This window comes from Anas platyrhynchos, chromosome 6, assembly GCF_047663525.1.
Source record: "Anas platyrhynchos isolate ZD024472 breed Pekin duck chromosome 6, IASCAAS_PekinDuck_T2T, whole genome shotgun sequence".
Lineage (NCBI taxonomy): Eukaryota > Metazoa > Chordata > Aves > Anseriformes > Anatidae > Anas > Anas platyrhynchos.
The window spans coordinates 18,047,711-18,063,712 of NC_092592.1; the positions used below are offsets into that span (position 1 = coordinate 18,047,711).

The window sequence follows — 16,002 nt, forward strand, 5'->3', positions numbered from 1 at the left end:
TAACACATCCTTCGTACTTCTACTTTTCTACAGAAATTGTATTAATGCTAAGAGAAATTGGTTTCTACAATGGTAACTAAATATCTTGCTGTTAATCCCCACAAATTAAATGAAATGATTGAATTCATGCTTTTCAAATCTAGAAGAGGTTTGGACACTCAGAACTGAACAGCACAGTAACGTAAATACTTTAGCTCATATACAATACTGACCCAGCCTTCTCTTAGTAACACAGAAAAAACACTTACATCCATATTTTAAAAGGAAAGACAGATGAATATACTCTCGTGACTCTCCTAATGTTAGGCAGAAGTACGAACTTGCAGTGTTCTGTAAAAGATTAACTACTAAATGAAAAAGAACTGCTGGATGTAAATTTAAAAGTCCAAAAACACCCAAGAGGCATAACTATAATTATTGCTCAGGGAAGCTGTTTAAGACTAAAAATACATTTCCATTAACAACCAAAATTAGTTTTCATTGCCTTTTTCTCAAGTTTTCAGTGAATAACCTTTGATGATAGCACATAATGATTCATTAGAAAAAAAAAAAAAAAAAAAAAAACTAATTCACATTTCAGAAGTATGCATATTTAAAAAAAAAATCAGAAGTCATACCACTGAAAATCAAATGTTAGGAGATGCAAAGGACAGTTTGGGGATGAATATTATTCCACAATAAGAGACTTACCATCAGAGTACATCCTAAGCATACAGTTCTACAGAAGAATAATATTACAATGTATTAATCAAAATAATTAATGCTTAGTTTTTAAGACATAAATTCTTCCAATTTGTGTCTATTCACTCAGCGTTAGCCAAAGCACAATTGGTGGGAAAAGCACCACCGAGTATCATAAAACATGTCTGCAAACTACAAAGCAGATACATATCAATGTAAAAATGTTGGATGACAAAACCCAGGTTTTTACAAGATTTCTGCATGCCAGGAAAATACACTTTAGTTTATAGGAAAAGGCTACAGTGTATCCTTATAACAGTATAAATCTCCAGAACCCTCGTGATGATATCTAATTTACGTGGCTGTCACTGGAAAATGTGGTATAGTGAATTATACACAATACTAAGCTTAATTATGAACAGTACCCTAGAAATCTTGATTAGAAATCATTTGCTATACTCAGAGTCTGTAAAAACAATGACGAATTTATATAGCATATTGCAATTCCAAATAAATTATTCCCAGAAAATCAAAAGGAAGGTATAGATTAAATAAGAAATTATTTCTTAGGATCACTGCCAGATTTTAGGTACACTATCAAATACAGAGTAAAAATATCACAGTAGAAAATGCTTTAGATAAAAATAGCTACTTAGCATTCACATCAATTATTTTCATCTACAAAAGTAGGCATTTATAAAACAAGGGCCAGATACCAATATATGATACAGAAATGCATATGTTTCATTAGAGAACATCTGACAAAGTCTCAGCTACATTACTGTTCCCACCACCACCATACTGTTTCACCCTACTCAAGTGCAGGCTTTCAGAAGGGCGTTGCCACAATGGTGGGATGGCTTTCCCAGCGCACTTTAGCAACTCTCCGAACAGCCTTATTTTCAGCAGGGGAACATTCATAACACTTCCAGCTTCCAGGTTCTCTTACAGCTTCTATTGAGGTACTGCCAAATCTCACCTGTTTGTCAGATCTCAGGACTTCTATTTCCCTTGCCATAAAAAGAGCACACAATCCTACCTCAGTGTGTTGTAAAACTAAACCCAATAAGGTGTGAAGTGGTCACGCGATGATTAAATGAAAATGACTAAATGACAAACGCTCATTTCCAATGTTAACATTACTTCATCTCAACTGCAAAGCAAATTTCATAAAATATGAAATTATAAAGACCACTTGCATGTCTTTATATAAAGGAAAAATTCAACATCAGTATCATGAAGAGTTCAACATTTTCCCCTAGAGAAGTCTGGTCACTACCAGCAATGTGCTCTTTCAGGTGAGGAGACCTCCTGATATATACTATTTTATTTCAGAGAAAGACCTTATACTTATATGTAGAAAGAGATTAAATAAATCATGATTACAACAGTAAACACGTAAATCCTGATCAATAAGTACTTGCCTCCCCCTCCCCCCAACACTAACAGCTGCAATAAAGCTTTAAATGTAAAGCTGAGCACAACCAGCCATAAAAGTATGTAAAATAAATGAGGATAACATAATGAGGGAATCCAACATTCATCTCATAAATATAACATAACGACCACAACTAAAATGTCAGAGAATCTAATAAATCAATATGGTAGGACAGAGCTATCTTTACGCTTAGCATACATAAAAATATATTTACATGCAAGGTTTTCTTTTTTTTTTTTTTTAAACCAAAGATCAAACAAGAAAAATAAGAAACTTAACTCCTTATTCACTTTGTGATTCAAAATTTCATGCTATTTTTATTTTGGTTTTCTACCCAACTGTAAGAGGGCATCTAACATTTTCTCCACAGAATAACAAAACAAATAACACCATTAACAAGTACATAAAGTGAAACAAAAGTATACATTCAGCACTTTAAATGGATACTCTTAGAGATAGTTTGTAAAAATACCTCCTAGAACAGGTGGAGAATTCTGTATAGATCTCAGAATTTTCAAAAATGCAGACTTTTTTTATAAAGCAATTAAAGAGGGACTGTGTTTTCTTAATAATGTTAGAGAATTGTTATCAAGTACTTAACAGCAGGTTACATAGGTAAATTTCCTGTGCTGCAATGCTAAATCTATTTTAGCTGCTATTTTTAGAACATCAAGATACATGTGCATAAAGACAGCTCCAATAAGCTTGTTAGCACTTCAAAGACTAATAAAGCACATAAACCACAAATAGTTCACAATACTGTAAGGTATTACAGCACAAATAATCAAAATCTGTTATAAGCCTCAGAACTGGATTTTTACTCTTTTGCATTTATTTTCCTGCCATGTTTGTTCCACCACCAATGGCACCACAGTGGAAGCAAATGTTGGTAATTCCATTAATAGGCACAAGATGGCATTAAAACAGCTGATACAAGAAGACAGGTCAACCTTTTTAATCTTGTTTCACTTCCACCACTTATGATTATCAATATGGAAGCAGAAGCCTTTCCACTTGCTTGGATACCAATCTTAAAATGGGTATGTCAGTTGATAATCAAGGTTAGGGACTTTTTATAGAGAACAATAAAGCCCCTGCTTTTACTAGAATGGATGTGCAGAAGTCTACACACCATGATACTGCAGCCAATGATGGTCTCCAATCCACAGGCACTCAAAAACACCTCTCTCAAATAAATTATATCCTAGGTAAATAAACAGAAGTTTCTATACACTTCTTAAAGCTAGGCATCTCAAAAAGCTGAGCAGAGAAGACCTCACTTCCATATTACAGACACTTTAAAAAGTCACCACGTAGATTTTTAATTTAAACTAGAGATTAGTTCTTCTGGACAGAATTAAACATTCTCTAAAAACTGACTGTCCGTTGCATTACCCCTGTAGGTCTCCTCTGCCATAGCCTGAGCTCTTTTTGCAAGTACTCTATGGTCCAGTGTCACTTACCATTGCAGCATAAAGGAGATTTGCACTGTCAGCAATTTGCACCTCAGGCTGCCATCAGATACTTTCACAATGCTCAAAATTAGACGTTATCTTTACAATGCAACTATTGAATATGTTCCAGTAGATTCTGTTTTACTTATTTATTTGTCAGTGTCTCACTGGGAAATGTTACAGTGAACGCTTACACGCTTATTCCTATAATCAGGAAATTAATTACATAGGCTCACTCCTATAGACAACAAACCAACCAACAACAAACAAAACCCACAACTTTTTTATTCTCTTAGCCAACATTACATTTCTTGACCTGAAGAGTGGTGTAAATCTTGCCATCTTCTTAGATCACCTTTCTCTTACAGAGACCACAACGTAACTACTTAATCATTTATCAAATTTGCCTTGCAAAGAAAGCCACTACATAGGTTAAGTAACTGTTCTTCAAGTTAGTAAGAGAACCAAATTCATTATCATGTATCAAAGCATAAGACAGCAATTTACTTCTGAGGATCCTAAGTGGAAATGACAGAAGCAACTCAGAGACTTTTCAGTAGCACCCTCTATTAAATAATGTCTCACTCATTAAGTGGGTCAATGCAATTAAAATAAGGTACCTTCTTAAGCTGTATTGGGACTAATGCTTTTTCAGTAGACTCACAACATTGCTTCTTTCGATTGTTAATTTATCTGCAAGTCAGTAAAATGGAAAAAAAAATCATCCAAAGTGCACCTGAATGAAGGAAAATCTCCTTCACTGCAGGCCACTGTACTCAAAAATAATGCCACTGACAAAAATAAGAAACACTGACACATGACCACTTCACAGAAGACATGAAAGAGGTATCTGCAATGATGCCTTGGGACTGACATTTTCAGCCAGCGTTACTGGACTGCTCCTTACACTCACCCATTGCTAATTAGTACTGACATACAAATCAAATACCTTTGTAGAAGCAAATCTATTGCAACTTAAGTTTATTTTTAAAGTAAGTAACTCAATTACTTCAGTAATTGCCTGTGTACAGTTGTTTGCTCTTTCTCAAAGAAACTTTTTGTTCTAACATTCTCTCATCATCAGTAGGTTATAAATATCACCCTAGAAACATATTAGACAATAAAAAATAAAGCTAGTCTCAAACATAGTCTTCTTACTATCACAATTTGCTGAAAAACTCTTAACAAACAAAAAACATAAATTTTGACTGATCCAAATTCTAAAGCCATTCTCTTTAATTTAGCAATGTGTAATATATTTAAGCAAATATTGCATTCAAAATAATTTTAAAAATTTACTCTGAACCAGGAGTTAAACAAGATCCTACTATACCCACTAACAATCTCATTCCTCCATATTTCACCCATACTTCACTTTTATTTTGCTTTGTCTGAGAACAGTGAAAACTGTTTCTAATTTCCATGACAGGAGATAGCAGTCCTCTGAAAGATTCAGTGGCTTCACGGGAGATCATTTTCCTTCACACTTTTAATAAAAAGAGAGGACTTATTCTTTTCAGGGTGTCCACAGCTCAGATGACTCAAAACTTTTGGGAAAAGTAATTTATTTATTTTTTTTTGAACCAGTAGTTTAATAACATATAACATTGTTCTTTTGAATGACTATATGCCTCTTTAATCCTCTGCCTTTTTTTTTTTTTGGTTGTTTTTTTTTTTTTTTGTTTTGTTTTGTTTTGTTTTGGGGGGGGGGGGGGGGGGGAAGGGGAGTGGGTGGGAATGTACAGATGCTGTTTTGCTGTGCTCCACACCTACACTACTTCAAATGGTCTGACCTTTTCACCACTCTATCCACTGAAAGGAGCAATACGCAGGACAAAGTAACACCTCTAATAAACTCTCCTTTTGAAAACTGTTCTTGAACTACAGTCGTGACAAGAAAAAAAGAGTCACCTGCATATTAATCCTCCTAGATCTAGTCCTGATATCACTGCAAAAAAATTCAAGCAAAAGCCATTTATTTTTGCATATTAAGTCCCAATTTCCAAACAAACTAAACAATATACTTGAAAACATCAATCCTGTATATTTAAGGGAATGGAAATACAGAGCTTTACAGTTGATCCACGCATACAGTAAGGATGGTACTGAATGCATTGGTATCTATAAATGTGCAAGTTACAAGGCTTCAGAAACTGAAGTGCTACCACATGATGAACAAGCCTTAACATACATTTTGATCTTACACTGAATAAACATCTGCAAGTCTATAAGCCAATCCTGCACATTTCCTTAAATGGCTAGTAGCATGAAGACACATTTTGGACATGATTGAACAATACACGTAAGGAATTTCTAACACAACAAAGGAAAAATAAGATATTGTGCAAAGAGTGTTAAATTACTTAAGAAAAAGTTTGGTCTCTAAAAAAAACAACACATACATACATGTCTTCACATATAAATACACACAGAGAGACATAAACTACAGAAATACACATACATTTTCTGCAAGAAACTGTTTACCTGTCATTGAAAAGTCTTACAGTATGCTGTTTAAATTCACAGTGCAACTTTGAACTAAACCAGTCTACATGTCCATTTTCCCTTCCTCCAGACTTTTCTTTTTTTATTAACAAGCTTCTTATTGCAATATAAGTATATCTGGCTAATAAAGAAGAATAAGCTCAAGTCCAAATTGACTGGAGGAGGCCTGTCTAACAAGGAAAGTTGACTCAGCTTCAGGCTGACCAACATGGAAGGTACAGCTATTATTCCAACCAAATAATTTTCTTACAGCAGTATTTGTTACTTTCATTAATCTACACTTTTGGGTGCACTTTCTGCTTTTCAGCAGTCACACTACAAAAGGTGGGTTACTTAAGAAACAATTAGGTGCGTATACAAAACAATTTGCAGGCAGTCTTACTCTTTCAGCTTTCTAAGTGAAGTGCCTTTCAAGGCTGATTTATAACACTGTCGTCTTCAGAAGGCAAAATAATTAATAGGAGCATGGACTTCTAATTTCAGTGACTTCCAGAGAAAGTGGATTTCATTTGATTTATGATGGCCGGTGACTTTGCATTTTATCAGTTCATTCACTCATTATTTATGCTGATGACCAATTTCAATGGGTCGCTATCATCTAACTCACTACTAATCAAAGAGAATTAGGGTTCACTGCATTATTTAGAAGCCACTAATTTATCTTCAGAACAAGTATCAAGAATAGTTTGCGGCCTTCTACACTTAAAAAAAAAAAAAAAAAAAAAAGCACAGCTGGCAAAGCTATAGCATTTGTTTGATATTACAAATAAACGTCATAGGAGTTAGTTTTAAGAGCAACTACTTTTTACAGAAGTTTTTAAATGGGGTAGACCATACAGATAGAAAATAAATATGAAAAATGGAAACAATAAAATGAAACAATTCTGTCTGACCTCTTATGTCAAAATACTTAAAATGTTTTCTATTCCCTTCGCAGGCAACTCAAAGATACTTTATTTTAAAAATTCTCTCTTTTTCTCTCTCTACTAACTAAATGGAAATCATTGCACCAAAACAATCCTAGCTGGCATATTTCTCATTTAAAAGACATTTGACTGGATTGTAGACACAAAGAAATAGATCAGATTGAAACTTAAACCTACCAAAATGAGTTTTATCAGCAAGCTATAATTCCAAATCATATTCAATCATTTGGAGAAAAAAATCCTCCCATAAGGCAAAAAAGAAAAATAGTTGCCTATTTAGCTCTTGGTGAACAGAGCACAGAAACCTCATTTCAATATTTTTATATCTTTGCATTTCGACATCCACGTAATTCTCTGATTTCATGGTCTTGTACTGCTGATCTCGTGTGTACCCCTTCAAGCATTTTTTTTTTTAACTTCTGTTGGAGTCACGACTTTTCTAAAACTTAGGTGAAGTACATAACCACAAATTTTATATAACTAAACTGCCACTACCAAGTTCTGGACCATCTCATAACAGCATGGTAGTAACTGTTCTGTAAGACACACTACAAACTTTAAAGGTCCAAGTTTCAAAAAGCTGAAAATAGGTGGGGAAAAGAGAGAAAACATTAACTCTACAGAGGCATAGAAAATGAAAATTCCTTGGTGCCTTAATGCATAATCATGGTAGTCTTTCTGCAAAAATAATCTATTCCTTCATAAACAAACCTTAAATTTAAACAAGTAAAATCAAGGATTTCCAATAAGTTTTTCTACATCGACTTAGAAAATACATCTTTATACAAAAAGTAAGGTATAAATATTTTTAAGAAAAATTCAAGGTCTCCTTGTATCCCCAGTATCCCAGGCCTGAGGCAAGAAGGAAAAAAAAAGGAAAAACTTTTTAAGCCAGAAAAGCATACCAGCTACAGTGTTTTCCACTGCTGTTATTCTCTCCCCACATGTAGGTATGGTGTCAGAAGACAGAAAATGATGAGCCTTCAGAAAAAACTGATACTTTTCATCTTTGTAAGTATTAAGGGATTCAAAACAACTCAGAGGTGCTACCTGCTCTTTGGTGTTTGCTCTTCCCCCAGCCCCAGAGTAGATCTGCTGCCTGCCTCTTTTCCTTCTGCAACAGTTCTGGTACATGGCTTTTCCCTGGGAAGGAGGAAAACAAAAGCAACCTCTGTCAAGAGAGGACTGGCAGGCAAGTATTGAAAATACACATATCTGCAGAAAAGCTAGCATTGAAGTTGCACCGCCATTACAGAGTTTCCTGCATTTCTGCTGTGGGCGAACCCTGGCAGGCAGCTAAGCACCACACAGCTGACTGCTCCCTTTCCCCTTCCCTCCATGGGACAGGGGAAGATGAAAAAGTAAATGAAAACTTGGAGGGTGAGCTAAAAATTGCTTAGTAGGTGAAGGAGAAGTCTAAGTAAGGAAGAAAATAAAAACGCAAAGGCACTCACTCACCACCCCCCATGGGCTGGCGGGTGCCCAGCCATCTCCCCAGTGAAGATGGCGCACATACCTAAGTCCCCTCTTTTCCCATTTTACTTCAGAGTTTGGGGTTTCACGGGACAGTACACCTCTGTGGTTAGATCAGATCCTCTACCCTGTTGCATCCCCTCCCAACCCCAATCCCTTCACTATGGGACAGTGGGAGTCAGGGCAGGCCTAGACGCTGGGCAAGCCCCAGCTGGCCATAGCTCAAAATACTGTTGTGTTACCAAGTGCTGCGTTACCAACAGCGTTTTGGTCACACATCTGAAACAGAGCACCGCACAAGCTGCCATGAAGAAAATTGTGTTCCAGCCAGACCAAGTACAACATCTAAAATCAATTCCTTCTCATAACAAAACTTTTTTGGGACAGTGAGACCATTTTAATACCAGCAAACCCCACAGAAAGTTGATTATCTCAATACTCCTCCTTCTGGCTTCTCTAGCTGCAGCTGCCCTCTCACAAGCTGGAAGCTTAATTACCTCCCTGCCCAGCTGCCCTCACCCCTGGCTACACCTGAGGGAAAGGCCTGACCAGGCAGTGGGGCTACTGACCTGGCAGGTGTGGGAAGGCAGTAGAAAACAACCAACCTCAAGCCATCCCCCTGCACAGGTGGCTACTGATAACACTATGTTACCTTCCTGAGCTATGGTGGGTTTAAACAAGGCTTCTGTAAGGCTTCAGAAAGTAGTGGTTAGTGTAAAAACCACGCCCCTCCAAAACAAACAAGCGAACAAAAAAATCATAAACATAGTATAAAAATACTATTTCAAAAAATGTCTATTTTAAAACATTTAAAATACTCTCTGTTCCTTAAAGACTGCCACATACATACATGAGATATTTAACACTCTTGTCTTTTCAAATGAAGTGGTGTTAATTCCTGGAGCCACAATATGGTGATTGTTATTTCAAGCATATGTATATGCTCCACTGTGTGAAAAGTAAGGGTAGTCCCTAAATATGTTTGTGCATCACACGAGAGATCAACTCACTGGGACATGAAAATTAGAAAAGAAAAAAAAAAAAAAAGAGTTACTGCACCACCACATGATACCAAAACAAGGACATGGAAGGAAAGAATTAGGAACATAATTATATAAGGCTACAGAGTTTTATTGGAGGAAACTGGTATTTTTGTTGCCAAACAATAATTACAAACTGATTGAAATGACTAAGTAGCCATTCAGATTAGTGTTCATAAGAGTTTTGTTCACATAAACACAACATGCTCATCATACTAATGATCTGAAATAAAACCCATGACTTGGCATAGTTTTCTGCACCATAACACAATTTACATTTCATTGCTAGTAAAATCAAGCTGAAATACTGCAAACCAGTTCATCTCTACACTGCTTGAATTTTCTTTGCTGTTAATAAGCATCAAATGGATTTTTCCCAAATAAGCATTTACATCTAACTTAGCAAAATTCAGTCACTCCCATTTATGTTCCTAAAACTATCTGAAAACTAAAACCTCCTAGGGCTATTCAAATTTATGTATTTCTATATTTGTATCACTAAAGATATCATGTTCATGTCTTTTTTTTTTTGTTGTTTTTTTTAAATAATAAATGCATTTCTATAAAAAGATGTACATCAATGAAATCTGCAAGTAGTCGTTTATAGAAGTTAAAAATAGAAGTCTTCAGTCTGGCTACAAAGCACAAAATCCTTAAAATATAATATTATGAAAAATATTCTTGTGTACACGATTCTTCTTGCAGGAGACAGAAGAAGAGATTTGTTAGTTTTGTTTATTTTTTTTGTTTGTTTTCATTTCTGTTGTTGTTTTTTAAAACCCACAAGTATACTGTGTCATGGAGGCAAACTGGCACAATATGAAACACAAAGCCATTTTTTCATACATGTATACAAATGAAATGCGAAATTTTCAGTTTGCAGACTAACCTCACAAATGTTCTATGACATAAAATTGCACAGACACTTCATAAACCCATTTTATAGCTAGCATTAGGACAACATTCAGATTGAATGAAAAAAATAATCTATAAGAATTAATTAATATAGCTGATACTAGTACTAATGTGAAAATAGCGGGACAATGAAGTTCAGAATCTTAGTAGTATCCCATGCTTATTCCATAAGAGAAGTTTAATTAACCTGTCACAAATACTGAGCAAGTGAATTCTTCTGAATCTCTTATTTGGACAGACAATATAAAAAAGGTAGTTTATAATTTATAAAAATCCTGAGAGAAACTCTCAAGCAGACCTATTTAATAAGTCACATGAGCCTTAAAGAAAAACCAGCAACAACAAATAGAAACTAAATTCCTTAATGCACAGAGAATAATCACAAAGGTAAGAAAAGAGATGCTATTCTTCTGTGTCAAACAAAATTATGACACCTACCCATAATGTTTGTCAAGTCCAAGAACTGAACTACATAACATACAGATGGAAATATAGAGGGAAAATGCTCAAAAGATTCTTGGTCAAGTGTGGTAGCAAAATCCATGAGCAAAGCCCTTAGTCCAGGGGAAAAGACCTTTATCACCGCAGCATTGCTGTATATACTTCTCCTGTGTCTCCAAGACCACTTCTTCATGAAGCAGAAGAAATACCAGCAGAATAATCCAGAACTAGATTGATCTCAGCAAAAACAACTGCCGATAAAGTTGGCTGTTTTTTACCAGCCAACAATTTTTCTAGGTATTCTGCAAAAGGGTATTCTTCAACATGGAAATCCCTCTACAACCTTTGCACACTCTCTCATGCACATATCTAAGGTTATAATTTGCAATCAATCATAGAACTCTAAAAAAAAAAAAAAAAAAAAGTCTTAAAAGAAGGGGATGCAGTGGGGAGGAATGTGGGCATGACAGAAATGAACAAGGCTCTTCACAAAGGAAGTGTCCCTTTCTCCTCAGCCTGTCACATTCTTAGAATTTTGAATAAACAAATAAATAAAAAACACTGTAGATTTAGATATTTATGTAAAATAGTTTTTTCTGATTAATTATACATTTATCAATGCTGAGAATTATCTTAGCAACTTCTAATTTTATATTCTTCTCCAAATAGCTAGAGACATTTTGCATTCCCAACAATTGAACAAATAGATTTTTAGACTGATATGACCTCTTCAAGCAAGCAGCTGTAAAACTCCCATTGTTCATAAAATCCTGCATATGTACATCCCCAAGTCCCCCCTTCCATTCAATATATATGAAAATGCAATTTACTGTACGTCAAATGAAAAATGCAGTTTTCAAATGCATGACAACAGGTGCTAGTTAAATGATCAGACACTATTTGTTACCTAGTCTCTTACTCTCATTTGCAGCATGATAAATTGCATTTTAGCAGAGTACTGCGATCTAAGGGGTCTTGACATGCTTTTATTGATTTGCATAGGTTATATGCATGTATTCCTGTTTGTAGGCAAATAGTGCCATGAGTAAATTCAAGTCACCGTGCCTCTGTTTCAAGAAAATTGCAGTCATCACAGGGGAGCCAAGATGGAGTGAGGTTGGGTAAAAGAGACACATGCAGCCCATTGGAATCTCAGAACCTCTATTAAGATTTATAGGCTGCAGGATTCTTTTGGGCTTCAACATTATTCTTAGTAAACCCTTTCTGTCTTCAGTTGTTTATAAAAACTGGCAGCTTTAGCAAAGACAGAAGCTTATGTTGTAGGTAGCACAATTTAACATAATAGTGATAGCCTGTCCTCCAAATATCCTGATACTGATTTTGAAAGAGAAAATGCATATCCTGGATTCCCTTTCCCATAATTTGAAAGGTTTTCTTTTTACTGAACATCCTCTCCTGCATTTACACAACATTTTGTGGACGCCAGTTAGTTAAGATCAGTTAACATAGCTATCCTCTCCTACCTCTGGACAAGTTAGCCAGCATCATTACTCCCCTTCCTATATAGGAAGGTTAGATACCTTCACTGCAGGATACAAATGACAGGCCTAGAATCAGGAATTGAGGCTTCCATACTTGTGTTTCTTCAGACTGGGAATGATGTGATCCACCGTCATCAGCATTTGCGTACAGTTTCCCCGGTTTAGCAGTTTGGCATATGCTCACCCCCATTACTAAAGATAACGTAACACAATGCCCCCGTGCAGGAAGATTATCTCTATGCATGCACGCACATCGTTTTGTATTACAATGGTTGGAGCTGGCATGCAACATTCAGGCTGGTGTCAATCCATACAGGCTACTGATCCAATCATTCCCTTGTAAATTTGCACGTTACTGATAAAGGTTCTGGTTACTGGGGGAGCTGCTATTGTATCAGTAAAAGGATTTTGACTTGACAGATATACTTACACCTCATAGTATCCAAGGAGCTCCTCCTTACTTGTATGTTATTTCAGTATTTAAAATTTAAGAACTGTTTCAAAGTGACAGTTTGGCATTAAATTTGATGGAACTCAAGACCTGTATTCTTTTCCCTGTCTGCATCACAAAACCTAAAGCCAAGCAAAATTAATTTAACTGTAAATTTAAGGAAAAAAAAAAAAAAAAAGGAGAAAAAACATGAAATGATAAACATTAAGGCAATACAGAATGCACTACCTCAGAAAACATTCTGATTTGACATTTAGTCCCACTCATGTGTCACTAATAAATTCTAACCAAAACTACTTCATGCAGGCTATAACTAACGTCTAAGATAATTGCCCACATTACCAATTTTACTTATAGACCCTATTTTACCCTAATTTTACTTATAAACCCTATAGGTTTCTCAGTTTATGAAGATTCTGGTGTATGTTTCTCAACAAAGAATAAACTACAAACTGTGTTTACAGGGGCTGTAAAACTGAATGAATCAGCACATTATGACGTATCCTGAAAGCATTTTTGCTTACTGTCTGCCAATTTTTATACAGTTTAGCTAAATATTCAATTTAGAATATTAACATTTAAAGGCAGGGGAATCAGCAATATCTCAAAGCAGAACTGACCCACACAATTGGGCATTCATCCATGAAGGACAGGATAAATGATTTGCAAAATATCAGAACAAAAATTGTGTTAATTGGTCAAAAATATTCAATACATACTTAAATCTATCAACCTGAGCCACTGTGATTCAGTTCCTTCAAATCATTTATAGTTTGAGCCATCTAGAAAAAATATCTTCACTGTCCTGAACAAATTGCCTCTCCTGCCTTTCAAGCTTGAAACCCTTCCTTGCTTAATTCTCCTAAAATGGTACACAGAATTAAAAATTATGCATATTACCTCTGTGTCCATGAAAAAAATTACTACTTTCAATGTATTGGTATTGCCTCTACTAAGGTTGTTGGGCTCATTCCTTAGCCCCAATTTCACATTCACGTGCAACCTATAAAGCAGGCCTATATTCTCTACTTGCCAAAGGTTTTGCATATTAAAAACAACTTTAGAAATAGGTAGGATTTCAAACCCCATGACATTCAGGTCATTGACAAAGACCGGTATTCAAGAACATCCAGCACCCAGGCCTCCAAGCATTCCTTTTCTGCAGATACAAAAGATCAACCTGCACACACTTCCCAGCCAGAAGACTAAATTATGCTAACAGAAGGGGCCACAAGCACAGTGCAATACCACTATGAGTGTGTCTTTTTAGGAAAGCAATTAAGCACAACAACTGACATAGCCATGCAATCTGACTAGGTAGTAATAGTTCCTTAACTATTCATCAAAGCACAGAAAGGTATATTATTAAGAAAGCATCTGATATTTCTTTAATGATAAAAACCTTCAGGTAAAAAGAATCTTTTTTTTTTTTTTTTTTTCCCAACAGCTAAGCAATGAAAATTCAAATCCCATATACTTTGCAAAAGACAAGGTTTGAAAATTTTAAATATTTATATATATATATATATATATATAGTGAAAGTGGTTTTAGAAATTCTATATTGCAAAATTCAGAAGTCTGCAGAATTGAAAAGGACTCTTGGGATTTCTTGCTAAAGACCTTGCCTCTGGTACAAGCCACCTATTTGTATTAACCTCAGAAACGATGTGAAAGATTGTTCAGTTTCTCCCTAATGAGAGGAATTTAGCATGGTTGGCATAACATTCCATAATAATATTTCTATGCAACATCTTCACTAACGCTTCAAAAGCCATCAAAAATTTAACAAAGAAAATGATAATTAATATCACTAAACATACAGATGAACAAATTAGAGTAAGTGGCACTATCAAGTTATTGTTTTTCTCCTCCTCTCCTTCTACTCGCTGGAGAGATAATTAGGATTGCTTGACTTACTATTAATTTGCTGGTGCAAAATACAGTACAGAGGGTTGTTTCTATTCCAGGACATGCCTACAGGCAGGAAAGTATGCCTCTACACATAGAAACATATGACTGACCACCACTGGATCACTTCTCATAATTCTAGTACTTTCAAAATCATGTTTTTCCCACGTTTGCTCTCTCCTCCCCTTGTTTCAATGTCATCTTCCTGCAACTTTCATTCAGGCTGCAGTCCTGTAAACTATTTTCTACTATTTTTACTATTTTCATAAGCCAATTTTCTATATTGCATTTATTGTGTAAGGCTAGGCACGGATAGGGAGATTCCCAGGAACCCAGCAGGCACTCCAGTAGCTGAGAAACAACTACGGGGAGAAATACCTTTCGGCACCATTTTGTTTACTGGAGCACATGTCTATGGCTGTGAAAGGCTGCACTCATTTTAACCTGAATGGCTAATAATTAACAAGTACTTGTACATGCAAAAGATTTGCATGTACGAATAGAATACTAAGAATAACCATTTCTTAGATGCAGATGTCCACCAACAGTTCATCATCAAAAGAAGACTGTTAGGTACCTGTAAGAGTAGACTTAAAAGATACTTTAATGTAAGAGTTCATCATTGCATAAAGTATTAAAAAAATCGGAACTTTAAAAGAATGTGGTAAAGATTAAATGCACTCCTCCAAACCTTTTGAATATCAGGAATTAAAATCTGATGCAGAAATATACATTTCAATTAACATCCAAGTCTGAAAACTTAAGAAATTCCAGAAAGATGATAACAGTATATAAAGGAATTCTCTCACACAAATAGAGAAGCAACAAATCAGCGTTAGCACTTAAACCATCAGAAAGGTTAATTCCACAGATCAAATGGATTTTCAGGGCATCCTTTGCAGATTTAGACCTTTATACTGGGAAGCTTGTCAAATAAAGGCACTCGAAGAGGAAAGAAAGTAGCCATGCCAAAGCATATGTGTAGCTCATGAGGCTGACATGCTATCACCGTTCGTAAACAGTAAATCTATCTGCATTTTAGTAGCCCTCTATCTAAACACTATTCCCTCCAGAAAAAGTGTGTTCAGCAGTATTATAGTGCACACACTTTGTTTGTGCTTATTAAATAAAAAGAAAGGATCACCTTCAACCATATTAATGATGGACTGGTGGATGAAGGATGTCTGCGAAAATTCACAACATCTGTTTGCTCCACTCTCTTCTCAGCGTGCTGCACCTATTCCTCATGCTTAATGATGCTCATCCA

General features: G+C 35.6%; 1 protein-coding gene across 6 annotated transcripts in view; it reads right to left on the bottom strand.

Annotated features, from left to right (window-relative positions):
- The window catches only part of LRMDA (leucine rich melanocyte differentiation associated), a 710,120-nt gene that overhangs the window by 425,312 nt on the left and 268,806 nt on the right, over positions 1 to 16,002 (bottom strand). For 4 of the 6 annotated variants that reach the window (XM_072039519.1, XM_072039518.1, XM_072039517.1 and 1 more), the window contains one exon: positions 8,055 to 8,147. The exons of the other annotated variants lie outside the window; for them this stretch is intronic. In XM_072039519.1, the coding sequence (XP_071895620.1) occupies positions 8,055 to 8,147 (93 nt within the window). The remainder of the gene's footprint in view (positions 1 to 8,054; positions 8,148 to 16,002) is intronic. 6 annotated transcript variants of the gene reach the window in all.